Raw genomic sequence first — 16380 nt, 5'->3', positions numbered from 1 at the left:
CTCCTGAATTAAATGTATTAAAACAAATACAGATAATTAATATTAGTTACCATATCATTTTTCGCTAAATAAAAGATAGGACCTTATTTCTATTATCATGCTGTCTATGTACATAAAAGCTTTCATCTTCTAAGGGCTTCACAAATATTAATTAAGCAAGTTACTCAAAACTTCAGAGTATTCTTTGCATTGCATAAATTGAGTGTTAAGGTCAATGGCTTTTTTCAAGGCCAAACAGTTAAGGGTGGTATAGATATTCTTGGGCTTCTCAGAATTCAGCCCACAAACTGCAGAGAAGTGTGCTGAAATTCTGTCAATTACTTAAATAGTTTATAGGCAGGTGTGCATCCTGAATTTATAGTACATAGTGAGGGATGTCCTGCAGATTTCCTGGTTTTAATCCAGACTTTGTGATGGCTGCTTTTAGATAAATTAACATTGCTCTTATAAATTGCTTGCAAGGCACTGTTGCTTTCGGGAAAAATAAACCATCAGCACAGACTCCAAAAACTTTGCATTGTACTTGCATTAGGATCTTGAATGTATCAGTATGCTAAAGACAAAAACACTGTGCTGTGCTAAAAAGTGTAACATATAAAGATTACCAGGCCCTATCTGTTATCAGCTGGTTTGTAGAAGAATATAAGCATTATTTTAATATTTCTTTTTATGTTGTTATCACTAGGTTTCTGATGACAAATTCACAGTGATGAAATCCGGTTCAACTAATTGACAATTTATTGTCAATTTTCTTGGACTTCAAAATGATTCTGAGTATCTGTTTCTCCTCTGCAGATTTAGTAATCTTTTTTTTATGCCCACTGTCTCACCTAATCTAAAGGCATGAGCCCTGATGCTAAATAAAACAGGTGACTGACTGGGAGAAGTACACTTCAACTGAATTGGTAAAGGACAGGGATTAGTAATGAATTAGAACTTTTTTACCACACACAGTACACAGTAGCTTAAATATGATGATCAATGTTGTGATTTGTGTATGTGTGCATGAAATTTATTTTGATATCAGTCAAATAATTTCTCAAGCCCTAGATGTAACTAAAAAACAATTTAAAAAAATCCCTGTATGTGTGTGAGGGATGCTGCAACCTTTTTTATCAGAAGTCTGGGTGTCTACTTCTTACAGGCCTTGAGGAGACTTCAAGATCTTATTTTTTGCCCCCTTGAAAAACCTCTGAAAATCTCAACTATTTCTTGAAATAGTTTGAATATTTCCAAACATAGGGAGTGTGGGGAGTATGGGGAGTTCTGCACTCTGGACGTTTCTTCAACATTTGACATGACACAAAGAAAATTATAAAATTTAAAGAATCTTAGAACTGACATCATTGCCCATCTACAAGCATATGTGTGTGTGCATGTTTCTACACACACTTTTCCTCAGAGGCTGAAGTTGATTTTTACTGTGGATTTACCATTCTATTTAATAAGTGTTTCAGGAATGATTTATTCAGTGCTATTTCTACAAAATGTTAGAAACATCAACATTTCATAATGCATCAGAAATTCATGTAAATTTAAGTGAGATTTTATGTCAGTGTTTGGTATAAGGGCATCCATCTCTTTGCAATGATATTGTGATGCCTGATTCCTTTCTAAGAAATGGGAAGAGCAAAGATTAAGAGGTTTAGGGAATGTATCCAAAGAGTAGTGCCAGTTTTTGTGCCAGCTCAAAAATTTTGAGTGCCAGCTCAAAAATTACTTTTCAGACAGTCCTTCAAGAATAAAGATGAGTATGACTTCTTAGCAAAGCACAGTCTATGAACACCTTTGCGGTTTTGTTTCGGTTTCTCAAATTAGCAGCTTCAGAATTTCTGTACTTAAACTCACTAAATCCTTGTCTTACCACCACCGCCAAAAGGCCTTAGGAGAAGGTTCTAAACAGAGGAAGTTTAAAGGGTACATCCCTTCTGTTCTGTATTATTTTAAACATGTTGTTGTTTGCATTGAAAGCAAAAACAACACTGAAACTACTTCCATAGATTAACACGTGTATCTTTTCAGTCAACACTAGTTTCTGAGAGATTTTTTACTGTTATTTTTGTGCATTTGGTAATGCACAATCTCATTAAATGTTCAGGAACGCTAAGGAATTACTATAATTTCAGCTGCAGAATTAGGTGCTCAATCTGCAAAAAATTGTGTCACGTTTCTGCATATTTACTCCAGAGAATGTGCATTGCACTCAGAGACTAGGGCACAAGCTTTTTCAGAATTAGGTTTTCTGACTCTGGAAATACTTTTTCTGTTACAAAGAACATTCTTTTCCTGTAGCATAACACAGCTTATGCACCTATATCTCTGCCTTGAGTGCAAACAACTACAATTGCTTCTAAAAGTAACTACTTTTATTTCAAAATGATAGTTTCTGATCAATTCCCTGCTAAGTTGCAATAGTTGCATGTTCTGAATTTATGCAGGGGCTTCCTTAAAGAAATTTTGCCTTTTACATGCTTTTTTTCTCGTACGTTGTTGCCATGAATAACAATATTGTAAATTTATTTTGACTGTGACTACATTTCATGTTAAGTTGTGTACTTGTTTTATAACATATTCTTCATTTACACAACAGTGGATGTATTGGAAAATGTTTTCCCAAAACCTAAATAAATCATATTTATATGCTAAATGTTGAGTACATAAACAATTATAAGCCCTTTATAGCTGGAGCCCACACAAAGCTTTAAAAATGTACCAGCATACATGCCGCTATTTATTTTCTTATGTACTTAAGAAAAAATATATTTGCCATGGAAAATGTGTCAATGCATAGCAAATTTGTCACATTAGTGCTCCAAAGTATCTATAAATAACCACACTCACCAATATATTATGTGCACTTCTACATATATTTACTGTTGAAAAAAAAATCAGTATATTGTTGCCAGTTTTAAACTTTTTAATACAAATTCTTTTAAAAAATATTTTCCTCACTTTATTTTAAAAAGTCTTTATTAACAGTGAGGTGAAAATCACACAATGGAATAGAGAATCAAAAAGGGACAGCACAATGTTCCATGACATTTTAGCGCACTTCTGTGCCACCATTTTTTTATCCCCATAGAAATGCAGCAAGTAATGAAAAATGCTGCTTCATTGATTTAAAACATGTATATTTTAGATAAAGGTGACAAACATATGATCACTGTTCCTACAGATGAAAATGGGCATTTGCATCTTCAGGGAGACGTAACTGATTTATTCTACAAATCTACAGATGTTCATTCAACAAAATCCATATATCTTTTCCCTCTTAGAATCCCTCACAAAATAAAATGCCTTAAAAGAAGTCTTTGAATGAAATAGTGCACCACTCATACAGGCATTTTTATCCTCCTCCGCCTTTTTATCTAGTCTGTGAAATAGGGATTTTACTAAGCTTTCCTGTTCCTTTTAAAAATTCTGAGGAATAGGGAAAGAAAGTATTCATTTGGAACAAAGTAAAGTAAGGAAAGAGAACTTTCTCTCCATGAAGACACACAATAAAACTTTACATGGCAATAAAACCAAGAGCAAGTGATTGAAAAGTTAGGTTTACATTCTTCCAACTTGTCTTGTTGTGGGTAAAATTTAGGCTTTCTTAGGTTTATAGGAGTAACTCTCTTATGAGAGTTAAGATAAAAGACAACCTCTCTTTTATTATTCAATCAAAATATCTGCTTTGGTGTACTATAATAGTCATCTTATAGGTTTTGTCCCCACATTTTTACTACATCCCACAAGGCTAAAAAATGGAGTTGACTGGGACACACCCCTGCAGGTGACACTGTTGATATAAGTGGCACTAAGAGGTGGACACCTACATGTCTATGGCAGAAAGGGAAAACCTCCTGAAATGCAGAGGCTTTGGTTGCAGATAAGTCCGTAAGAGGGCTCCTCTTGAATTTAATGCAATTTAGGCCACAGCTTCAAAAAGGAGTCATAATTTTCACTTCAAAGTAAGTAGATGAGAAGGTTCAGACTAGTAAACTTCATAATTCAAAGTCTTCTTGTCATGGCTCATGTGAGGCTTTCACCTCCACCACTCCCCACCCACAAACAGGATATTTTCATGATATTTTATTAAGACTAGTCCAGTAATCTGGCCTTACTAAAGGGGACCTCTTACCATGAAGCAAACTGTATGAAATCCACAACATGGATACAGTTCTTGATCCTGGGTCCTCAGCCTGATTAATCTATCAGAGATGCAAACAGAATTGCAAAAATGAAAACAAGAAAGCACTACATGTTAATCTGAACAATTTATGACTGCAGAGCATCCAGGCACCCCAAAAAAGGAAATCATTTTTTCCTAAAAATTAAGTAAATCTGTATAGAAGGAAGGAGAAAGGAACGGTAGAATTCTGAAAAAAGAAAGTAAAGACTGATGGAAGAAAATAAGTTTTAAATGAAAACATCTGCTGGATATTTATATTTACAATTACTATCTATGTAAAGAAATTTACATATAAATGGTTTTGGCATACCATGTCAGTTTTCCATGTCTTTATAAAGTTGTTGGGCACCAATGATAAACATTTTCTAAACTGCACAATCTAGGGTTTAGCTTTGATTCTTTGAATAAAAAACAATGACTGTTCTCATTGCTTTCAGTGGGAGTAGATATAAATAAATTTGGAAGATATTTAAATTTCCATCTCAAGTCTACAAGGTCATAGAAATCCTGTTTGTTTTCTCAGATCCAAGCTCCAGACACCCAGTCATCTGACTGGGGAAAACCAAAAAATGCTTTGCATGGTTCAGTTACCTAAACATTGTCATCTAATGCCACTTATAATGCCTTCTACCAAAACACACATACCTTCTGTAGAATCTGACATTCACATCAGGCCACATGGGTATTTCAGATACCCTATGGCGTCTGAAGTGACCTTACAATCTTTTTTTTAGACAACTCAAACCTAGCCTTCATATCTAACAATTTGTTTGTACAATATAAATAGCTTTCACTTACTCTGTCAGCATAGTAAGCACCTTTTTAATTTTGAGTGGTGTAATCAGACCTTTTCTCACAGAGGTATTGCAGGTACTATTAAGTGTGCAGAATGAAAGTGTTCATGTGTTCACTGTATAATTTCTATAACATTGAAAAAAATTAGACTTGAGGCCTGCAGCAAATGATAGATACAACAGTTTCAGAGAATACAACCCGATTAGTGCACTGAGCATTACTTCTTGACAGAAGCATTATCACTAATTTCTAGGGACAGTAACCCTGACCATCTTTTGGTGTTTTAACTCTTGATAAATTAACTATTGTTATCTTTTACTTGATCTTTCTAAGCAAAGGTCTTGCCTTTTCCTCCCAGTTTTATTCAAAATGCCCAGAATGTGCATGAGTCTCTTGGTGCCATCACCTGACCATAAAAGAAAATCTACAGCAAAAGAGATTTTAAAATATTTCAACCCACTGTACACTCTTCAGTTCTGCTAAGCCTGACAAAAGGAAGGGATAATGAAGATATCAGTCATATCCCAGGGGGAAAAAATACAGTTTGTTCTGGACATCAAATGCCATGGCTCACAAGCAGATGCTGACACCAGCCAACAGCAGCTCAGAAGGCATTTTCAGTTTGAGGAAGTAAGACGGATCACCATAATGCAGCACAGCAGAATTTCTTTAGTAACACAAAGTATTAGAATCTACCTTTCACCTTGAACAAAAAAATCATCAATCAAATTTTAAAGAAAAGGATAGGAATAAATTCATAACAATTTTCCCATTCAAAAATCATATTCAGTGTGTACATTAAAATTCATTTGTAGAAGGTCACATTAGAACAGTCGGAAACTACCAACAATGAAATTGGTTACAATATCTAATTCACTGTTACATAAAATGCATTTACGGTATAATAGCTAAGGAATGCATGTAATTTAAAGAGGCCCGCTACAGCAATCACTGAGACTGAACATATCAAGTATAGGAAGTCTCAAATCCATTGCATTTAGAGTAGTGTGCAAGAACATTTTCTGCCCAGTGAGAGCCCCCTGGCTTAGCAAAAAGTCAGACTGTCACATCATTACATTAGATTATGTCATTAATGACAATCAGAAGAAGTATTCCTTTTGATTTTCATTGGCTGTGTTTTGCATGCTGAGCTCACTTTTCAATGCAGATTCAGCACTGTCTTCGTTTTCAGATCCTTTTGCCTCATTTTTTGAGTATATTCCTTTTTTTTTATAAATGCGTATGGCTATGGCCGTGATGCAAAGCAGGATGAATATGACAACTGCTATCACACCTACAAAAAGAAAAGAGAAAAAAAGTAATGAGAAAGGACAGACAAATAACACGTAAGCCAGAGAGCAGGACGAAGAAGGAATGACTACATCACATAATGGAAGGGCTTACAGGAAACCCTGAGAAATGACAAGACATTGCTGCTTTCAAATCAGAAAGAGCACTCTAGTACAAGTTTCATAGTTATTGTTTTGAAATTTTGCACCCTATTAATAATAATATAAAATCCACAGATCATTATAATTTCTGAAATTATTGAATGGAAAACCACTAGGGGCCATATTTTCAATAGGAGGGCTTCTTTATCTCCTTCACTATCAGGCCCTAGATCTCTGCTGCTTCGGGAACTCAAGCCACCGCAGACAAGGAACAGTAAGGTGAGATACTTCTCACAGAGATAGGTAGGACCTTACAGGCGGCCAGCCCATCTCCTCTCTTCCTCATTCATCCTGTCATAATGGTCTTAGGACTTTAGCTTCATGAATCAGAAGATGGGCAGGAGAGGAATTTGAGGAGATGTGAAACAGAGGGGGAAATGGATCATGTTTGTCAGTGGCAGAAAACAGGACTAGGCTGTTGGGATGGACAGAACACTAAGCAGACTGGGAAACAGCTGTAATGCAGTGCCTCAGTGCCTCAGTAGACAAAGGGACAGTCTGTTGCACAACTTGGTCACCACTGCAAGAAAAATAAAAATACCAAATCTCTTAGCACTGTAGATAAAAACAGAGCATCCAAAATTTGGTACATGCCTATTTTCTTGATCTCTACTATGAGCAGCACTATAGGAATATAAAGGTTTTAATACAGTAAATCCTTCTCTGAGATGGACTTTGCAATCTAAGTAAACCTTGGTTTTATTTAAATTAACTAGAATAGTCATTCTTTTATTTCAATCACAGTAGATGCTCTCTTTAAGGACTTTTCTATAAACTTGTTTTGTCTGAAGTAGTTGAACTGATACTTTTCTTAGTTATATTCATTTAGGGTGTTTAAATTTTGCTTAATGTTGCACAGATTGCTTTGTTTTGACTTTTAAACAAACATAGGCAGTAGAAAAATTGTGAGTGCTAAATTCTCATAATAACAAAAAAATTGTGCTGTTATTACTATCTTAAAAGGACTGTACCTACTACAGCTTGAAGTTTAAAAAAATGCTTTGCTGTTAACACACTTAAAAATCCCCACCCACACTAACTTATCTAGTACATAGTGATCTTTATGTACAGATACTTATGTAAAAAATATTAATCTTTTGAAACAGTAAATCAAGTTTTGACAAAGCTAGACATGTAAAAAACTCACTTTTGTAAAAAACGTACTTTTAAATTCTTACCTTCCTTGAAATCAATGGTACAATTCTCATGTGGTCTGTACAAAATCACTAAAGTATCACTTTACAAGCAGAGAAGTTTCTAGGCTTAATAATCTCATTTTAGTATCTTGGGTACTACTCTCTTAAAGATCACTGGTCATGCAGTGTGCTTTTGCATGCAGTGACCATAGCAGGTATCACTGTATAAATGGAAGACAAAAGTGACTAGAAGTTCTTATCCTAACTCAACCATTCATAGACCTAAACAATTTTAACTTAAATGAAAAGCCTCGACAGTTTTGTTCTACTAAATTCCATTATTTCCTTTGTCTATGAGGCTTTAAAAAATCTTAGAAAGTAAATATTTTCAGAATTTAAAAGACACAGGGGGTGACCTTTTTATCTCACTGCCCTGTCAAAGTATCTATGCAATTTGTAACAGAATTATATTGTCAAAACATCATCTTCAAGTTTTATTTCCTCAGCTCCTCCCAAAAGAATAAATACTCCTAGAAATTCTCACAGAGAATGATTGTCACAGGAGAAGACACTATGTCTTGAAAGAAAATTTGAACTGACAGAGACATATACATATTTCAATGCTGATAAAATGAGTTGGGTTTCTGATGAGGGTCCCCAACCACAAACTGTACCTATTGAGGCTCATTTGAGTACTTCTCATTTTTGCTAAAGAAACAGAACTGGTAGATTTCATGTGGGTATCCATATGAGCTGGATCCTTCATAAAGGATTCATATGAGATGGACAATCATCCAGAAAGGGATAGTGATGGAACATGTACATCAGGTTCCTGTATCAGTCCTGTACTTTAAGCACACACATCTATTGTAAGGTTTATGCTCTGATCTGACAGGCATAAACAAAAAAGGGACTATCACCATATTCACTTTGGAAGTAAGTGAATTCTACATGGTTCTTCCTCTATTCCTCTGATTAAAAAAAAAAAAAAAGTATTTGGAAAAAAAAAATTTATGAATGGTCATTTGTAATTCTATTTTAGCCTGATAAAAATGTCCAAAAGAAATTGGAAGAAAATAAAGAAGAGATTTTATTTCAAACCAACGGTAATTATTTTTGTTGTTATTATTTTAACATGCATTTTAAGATGTAAATCAACACAAGTGAGTCTTTCCAAGACAACATTGCCTTCCAAACAGGAAACCAGGATGAAATTTCCTCAGACTGTCAGAGGATTGATTCAAGCAGTGACACCTCATATTCTTAAGAAAAAGTCTTTCTTGTTCAGATTTATTAAAGAAGATTTTAAACATGACTTTGTAACAAGAGGTAATTTTTTGGCAAAGTCAAGAAGAAATGATGGTTCTTTCTTAAATATATGTTTTTTTTCACAAGAAATCCAAGCATTTTTTTAAGTCATAGACAACACTATTATGCAGGTTGAAATTCTGTCCTAACTACCCTGTTTTTCATCAGAATGTTTCAATATATAGCAACACAGCATAAATTTATGTAATAAGAAGAGTGTGATCAATTGCATTTGAAAACAATGCTTGACTTCTGTCTATCCAATGTAGCAAAATGAAGAGCTTTTACTTGTTTCTGTATGCACACAAAACTAAACTGACTTCAATTCATCACTGACAGATTCACAATTAGAAAGGTTTCCTGTGGATTTGTTACCATCCCTATTACCTCCAATAATTGCAGAGTCACTTCTGATTGCATTAGCTAAGGGCTTTCCCTCATCTATTGGTCCAGAGTGATCTGCAGCAGAAAAAAAAAAAAAAAGAATAAAAGAAAATGACAGACAAATAGAAGACTTTTTTAAAGAAATTCTCACAGTCACAGTTCATTTACAATACGGTACAGTGGCAGTAGTATGGGTCAGTAAGCATGCATAGAACATCAACGTGGATGACACTTTGCAGAGATAAAAAGAAAAATGTAAACATTCAGATGAAAAGAGAAAGGCTAGAGAAAAGGAAGTAAGTACATTTAAAAGAGAATTATTTACAAACTACTCCTGGGATGTTAACCCACATGGAAAATAAAAAGTCAGTTGTGATTCAGGTCATGAGTATTATATTTGGATTTTGCTTCAGAGATCAGAACAAATGATAACCATATGCTACCTGCAAATGAATGGGTTGTTTCACTTGATGTTGAGTCAGCTCCAGTTAAAGTACCACAGCTGGATTCAGTGAAACGCCCTTTTACAATGACAGGGGCTGAGCTGCTGTGGTGCAGTGCAGCCTTCAAAGGAGCAATGTGGTTGAACTGCACTGAAGATAGACAGCCAACAAACCCCTGAGAGTTTGCCTTCATAGTCTCCTCATCTACATCACTGTTTTCTGTTAATCAAAAGGAACAGAACACAATTAATCACAGTGCAAATGTACAAAATAAAGTGTCAGAAGAATAAATGAATAATTAACCTGTGTTCCTCTGAGTATATCTGAATTGCAGCAACATATGTAGATTCACTGAATCTCTTTCTTGTCTGACTTTAATGAAAAGACAGTCAGATACATTCACACCTCTCCCCTTCTTTTGGATAGATGACAGTTGCTAATTTGCTGAGGGAAATGCTTTTAAATTCTTAGAGCAAGCTCCAAAGCAAAAAGTTTCTATTGTAAATAAAGTATTTAAATCAAAATGCAACTATTTTTCATTGTGCAAAAATATAAGACTGAAGAATGAATTCCAGAAAAATGCATTTTATTGGATTTTTTCTCATAAATAAACATTTTTGGAACATATTCATTCTATAGACTCATATATCTACTCCATATCAGTACCATTAAGTCTGTCAAAGCACAAACCGTGAAGTGCTCAGATCATCCCAACCTGGAAATCCATCAAGATATTTTCTGTGAAATTTTAAAAAATTAATAGTATTCAAATTTACTATGCATTTTAAAACGTGATACCATAAATGATATCACAAAGGGGGGGGAAAAAAAAGAAAGAAGATACCTCCCCACTTTTTCTCTTGAGTTACCTTTCCAAACGCTTGTGAAGAGTACTTTGCACATTAGAACTCTCAGTTAATTCACCTGTAATGCTCACTAAAGCACCACTTTTGATACAGAAAACAAACAGTTTATTTACCCTGACAGTTCCAATTGTAGCAAAAACTCTGGAAGTACTAGTTATAAAAGGAGAACTCAAAAGGGAAGTAAATTTGCAAATAAAAAAGGAATTTCATCTCAATTTTCACTTCCAACATGTCATGGAACCCACAAATGAACTTGCGACCTTTACAATAACCACCATAATAACTTTAAGTTTTACAGTGCACTGCTCAATAAAATTTAGGTTAATAGCGAAAAATGGGATAGTGTGTTCAGGTAGAATATTGCAAAAAAGCAGAGTAGCATTTTCTTCAACTAATCTCTGCTTATTGCAGTGATGATGGACTATGAGATAGAAGGGTATCAGACAAAAGTCTGCTCACCTACACTGATGGATTACATAAGATGTTTAACTGTCTCTGCTTTCTTTGCAGCTGTTTTCAATATTTGCCTCTATGCACTGAAGGATCTGCTAGGATGGGATATTTTAAGAAAAAGATTAACAATGAAGTGTCAAGAAAGCTTTTCACAAACCCTCTGTGATAAAAATATATACCTCTAAATATGCGTCAGATTGAAAACCTCAAGAGGAGAGTGGTTTCTATTATTTTTTAGTTCCTATACAAATCCTTTACTAAACTACATATAATAGGAAAGGAAATAAATGAATCCTTTGATTTCACTTGACTTCTTAACTAGAAAATATTGCTAGATAAAGTAAGGTTTTATAATGGATGGGGCAATTTCCTCCTAAAGTAAAATTTAAGTGACTGAAAGTGGCACTCAAAAGCACTCACAGGTTGTTTATTGTATGTTACAGTAAACTGAAGTTACACACCCTTAAATCTTGGGGGTTTGGTTTTGCTACTTTTTACTTCAAAGTAAATGTACCTAACCCCCAACACTTCAAAGAGTTGAAGTGGTCAAGCAGAAAGTCAGCAGACATACAGATCCTATCAGAATATTTTAAGACAAGAACTGTGATGTCTTCTAATAACTTTATGTCTTATATTACATCACCCAAAACTGCACACCTTGAGGTGAGGCCATCCCAGTGCAATGCCCTCCCTTGCCCAGCTGTGATGCTGTGCCTGATGCACCCCAGGGCAGGGCTGGCCCTCCTGGCTGCCAGGGCACTGCTGGCTCATGATCAACATGTTGTTGACCAGGACACTCAGGTCCCTTTCTGCAGTGCTGCTTTCCAGCATCTCATTTCCCATTATGTCCTTACATACAGCTACAGACTCTGGAACCTGTCTTCATTAAACTTCATAGAGTTGGCAACTGCCCAGCCCTCTAATTTGTTTCTGTCTCTCTGCAGGGCCTCTCTGCCTTCAAGGGAGTCAATAGTTCCTTTTAATTTAGTATCATTGTCAAACTTATTGTACCTTCAAGTCCTGCATCCAAGTCATTTCTGGAGATGTTGAAGAGCGGAGGGCTGAGTTTGGAGCCTGGTGGAGCCCCACCAGTGACAGGTGATGTCACCCCATTCACTGTAACCCTTTGTGCTTGACCTGTTAGCTAGCTGCTCACTAACCACATGATGTGCTTATCCAAGTGTGGGCTGGACATTTTGTCCAGAAGGATCCTGCGAGAGACAGCTTCAAAAGATTTATTGAAAAGGATTATGTCAACTGGCTTCCCTTGATTAACGAAGAATGTTTATGTTGTCATAAATAGAAATTTGGTTTGATAAGCAAGACTTTCCTCTCATGGACCTGTACTGGCTATGACTAATGACTACATTGTCCTTCAGCTGTTTTTCAGTGCCTTCTATAATAATCTTCTCCATAACTATACCAGGCACTGAAGTGAGACTGACGGGCCTGTGGCTCCCTGGGTCAGTCTTATATACCCTTACTGAAACCTGGGACAACATCAGTGAGCTTCCCATCAACTGGGACTTGAACAGATTCCATAATTCAAAAACCATGGAGAGAGGCCTGGCAGTGACATCAGCCAGCTTTTTCAGTATTACTGTTTGAATCCCCTCAGGTCCCATAGACTCATAGGGATCCAGCTAGAGCAGGAGATTCTGCACAAGTTTTGTTTGAACAAAAAAACTGTCATGTTCAAATGCACAAGAGCTTAGAAAAATACTTCTCCAACTGAAGATAATTCTTTCTTAAAAAAAAAAGTTTCCTTGTGTGGTTTTCCTAAACAACATTTTCATGTACAAGAAATACATGATCTCATATTTTGTTAACTCCTTCCTTATGTTTAGATCTCTTCACTGCAATAAACATTCATTACTTTTTTCCTCTGCCTTCGTGAAGTCTTCTTCAGTCTCTAGATAGGACTTCACAAGAATCAGAACCTAAAGCAATCAGATTTCTAAGAGAAATAGTAACTCCTTTGAAATGGGGAGAAACATGTTTTCTTCAGTACAGATTCTGAGACAAATTGGGCTGACTGCCCCCCAGGTCATTATAACTCTGTGCTTTGAACTGCTGTGTCATTGCAAAGCCATCATATAACTGAAGAAAATCCCACCTCAATTTTTGTAACTGTATGGCCCTTCAGAAGGGACATTATTGGTCAAAAGGCCAATAGACTATTTATCTAAAAGTATACATTTCCATAGATTTAATCAAATGCATTTTTATGCAAACAGATAGAAGTTTTGATATGATATTTTATAACAAAGATAGAAGAGGCTTTCATTCTGTACTGGTCACTGTGGTATTAACCTTATGTGAGTGTGACTGCACTAAACTACCACACTTCAAATATTATACATTCCTGAGTCAGTTTTATCATAATATTGTAAAGTTTGGAAATATTTGTAACATTTTCTTGTAACAGTTTATATTTCAGCTAATACTGCTTTAAAGTTATGCATAAGTGATCATTCTCTTTTTCATTTTCTGTGCGTATTTACACACCAGGTCTCTTTTGGAGTGTAAGATTTATATATAAAATCTACATTTCTAAAGTATATATTTCTGTTTGTGTTAGAGGTGCTTAGTTTTACAGTAAGAAAACAAATTAGCTACACTGAGATTCTCCTAAAGATAACTAAATCATAATTAAGAATTCTTTTTATGGCCTATAAACATGGTTTCTGAATTTCTTTAATACATTTTAAGCTATTTAGCATTTGGTAATTGTTCTCATAAAAATAACTATCCCTGTATGAATTTTATGATATATTTAAAATTATTATTCTACCTTTTCTAGATAACATTCTCATAACTGAGAACAACCACCTATTTGACAGATAAAGAATTAACTGAATCTCCTTATCCAAACATTTGCACGCAACAGCTCAATGTCTAAACAGGGATTGGTGACAGGTGGTGCTCCTCTGGGCCAACACTATTTCTGTTCAACATCTTCTCTAAAGACACCAAGAGCAGGATTGAGTGCATCTGAAGGAACTCTGTGGATGACACTAAACTGAACTGTTCAGTTGACGCACCTGAGAGATGGAATGCCACCCAAAGGGACATTGACAGGTTTGAGGACTGGGACTAAGTGAATCTCATCAAATTCAACAATGGCAAGTGCAAAGTTATGCACCTGCATCTGTGCAACCCCCAGTATCAATACAGACTGGGGTGGGCATGCAGTGCTTTCCTGGACAATCTGTTCCAGCATCTCTCACCCACACAGCATAGAATTTCTTCCTTATTTCCAGGTTAAATCTACAACTGTTCAGTTTAAAGCCATTCCTTTCTGTCCTATTACTACATGCACATGTAAAATGTCACTCCAGCTTTCTTGTAGCCTCCTTTAGGTACTGTAAGGCTGCTATAAAATCACCTTGGAGACTTCTCCAGGCTTGAACATCCTCAACTCTCTCAATCTTTATAGGAGAGCTGCTCCAGTACTTTGATTATCTTCGCAGTCCTTCTCTAGATCTGCTCTAACAAGTCCATGTCTTTCCTGTCTGGGACCCCAGAGCTGGATGCAGGTTCCAGATGGGGTCTCAGCACAAAGCCACTTCCCTTGCCCTGCTGGCCACAGTGCTTTGGATGAAGCCTGGAGTCATAGAATGGCCTGGACTGGAAGGGACCTTAAAGATCACTTCATTGCAACCCCCTATAATAGGCAGGAGCACCTTCCACTAGGCCAGGTTTCTCAGAGCTGCATCCAACCTGGCCCTGAACAGTCCCAGAATACCAATGGCTTTTGGGCTGCAAGTGCACATTTCTGGCCCATGCTGTGCTTCTTGTCCACCAACACCCCCAAGCCCTTCTCCTCAAGGCTGCTCTCAATCCGTTCACCCCCCTCACGGGAAGTGTTCAAGGCCAGTGGACGAGGCTTTGAATGACCTGGTCTGGATGAAGCTGTTCCAGCACACAGCAGGAGTGTTGGAACTAGATGACCTTTTACGTCCTTTTCAACCCAAAACTTTCTGTGATTCTATGAAATCACTTTAGAGAAAAGAGAAATACCCTTTAAATTTGCACCAACACCAAATCTTCCTCTATCATTGTCAAAGTGAAAGGTATGAAAATAACAAGATCTTGAGAATTTCAGTCCAGGCTATTGCTATTTTCTTTTAAAGAAATGGTGATTGTAGATTGGTAAACTTCATTTGATGATTACTTAAGAGAAACAGAGATATTTTGAAGAATCACCACTAGACGAAGAATCTCCAACAAAGATTTGACTCACATTACCATATTCTTCACTGTTTACATCAAAATCTAATCACAGGAAGTTTTTCAAGTACAATACGTGATTAATAATATTATATCATCTTTGTGTGCGACTTCAATTTTATTTGTTTTTTTATCCAGAATAGAAAACAAAGTGGTGTTTCTTAATGCTTGATTGCAAAATGAGAGAGAAGTGTACAATTATTTTTAATGGAACCCACTTGATAATTTTTTCAGGAAGCACTTATTTGTGATTATATTTCCACAAGACTGAAGTTTCTACCTTGATTGTGACTCAGTGTCTAAGTAAATCCACAACAACAAATACCTTTCAGTGACATTTGTGTTGGTTTTTTTCACACCTCATGATGATGTTTGATCCATATTTTAGAAAACCTTGTAGTTTTAGAAAATGCTGTGGTGTTCCACTTACCTAAAATCTTCCCAAGTGTGAGAGACTTGATTGCATTGAATTCTGTGCCTGAAGACAGAATAAACTTCATTCTTTCATTCTGGTTAACCTACAGAATGATAGAGTGAGGAACAAAGTAGAATAATGGAAGAAATAGTAGTCAATATTTTCAAAAAAGCAAGTAAGATCAAGGCTAAAAATAAGAAGACCTGAGGGAAGCATTTGTTATTTATAGCATAAAAACTCATCAGGAAATAGATTATTAGCTTCCTTAGATCACTGATTATAACTGATATTCTTAAGCATCCCACTTAATAAACCTTTATTTATCTTAGCTATTTGCCCGATTCTTTCTTTTTCACCTCTAAGATGAATAAAAAATAGCAAACCTTTAAGAATATGAAAAACTCTTTTCATTTTAAAAAGGCACTCAGTATTTAATTTCATAAAGATCAAATATTATATTGTAAATATTCTGCCTCTCAGGGTACCTCTAGAACAACTTCAAGCCAAGTACCATTACTCAAGTTCTAGATTCAAAATACTAAATTATAACATGCAGGTATTTTGAATTTAAAATTATATTAAAAAAAGACTTTTTGCCTGTCAATATCAACCACTAGCAAAATAAATGTTAGTATTTTATAATGAAATTTCCACAAAAACAGCAAAAAATATCTTCCTTAATAGCCACATTCCTTTGATGATGTAAAAGAGACCAAAGA

The 16380-nt window shown here is 35.6% G+C and overlaps 1 protein-coding gene across 2 annotated transcripts in view; it reads right to left on the bottom strand.

Annotated features, from left to right (window-relative positions):
* Positions 1 to 2952: 2952 nt before the first annotated feature.
* The window catches only part of CNTNAP4 (contactin associated protein family member 4), a 208017-nt gene continuing 194589 nt past the window's right edge, over positions 2953 to 16380 (bottom strand). For both annotated transcript variants that reach the window (XM_059492753.1, XM_059492754.1), the window contains 4 exons: positions 15677 to 15764; positions 9695 to 9913; positions 9255 to 9326; positions 2953 to 6266 (listed from right to left, as the gene is read on the bottom strand). In XM_059492753.1, coding sequence (XP_059348736.1) covers positions 6073 to 6266; positions 9255 to 9326; positions 9695 to 9913; positions 15677 to 15764 — 573 coding nt within the window. In that variant the 3' untranslated portion in view covers positions 2953 to 6072. The remainder of the gene's footprint in view (positions 6267 to 9254; positions 9327 to 9694; positions 9914 to 15676; positions 15765 to 16380) is intronic.

Source organism: Ammospiza nelsoni, chromosome Z (assembly GCF_027579445.1).
Source record: "Ammospiza nelsoni isolate bAmmNel1 chromosome Z, bAmmNel1.pri, whole genome shotgun sequence".
Lineage (NCBI taxonomy): Eukaryota > Metazoa > Chordata > Aves > Passeriformes > Passerellidae > Ammospiza > Ammospiza nelsoni.
This window is presented reverse-complemented; position numbering and strand designations above follow the sequence as displayed.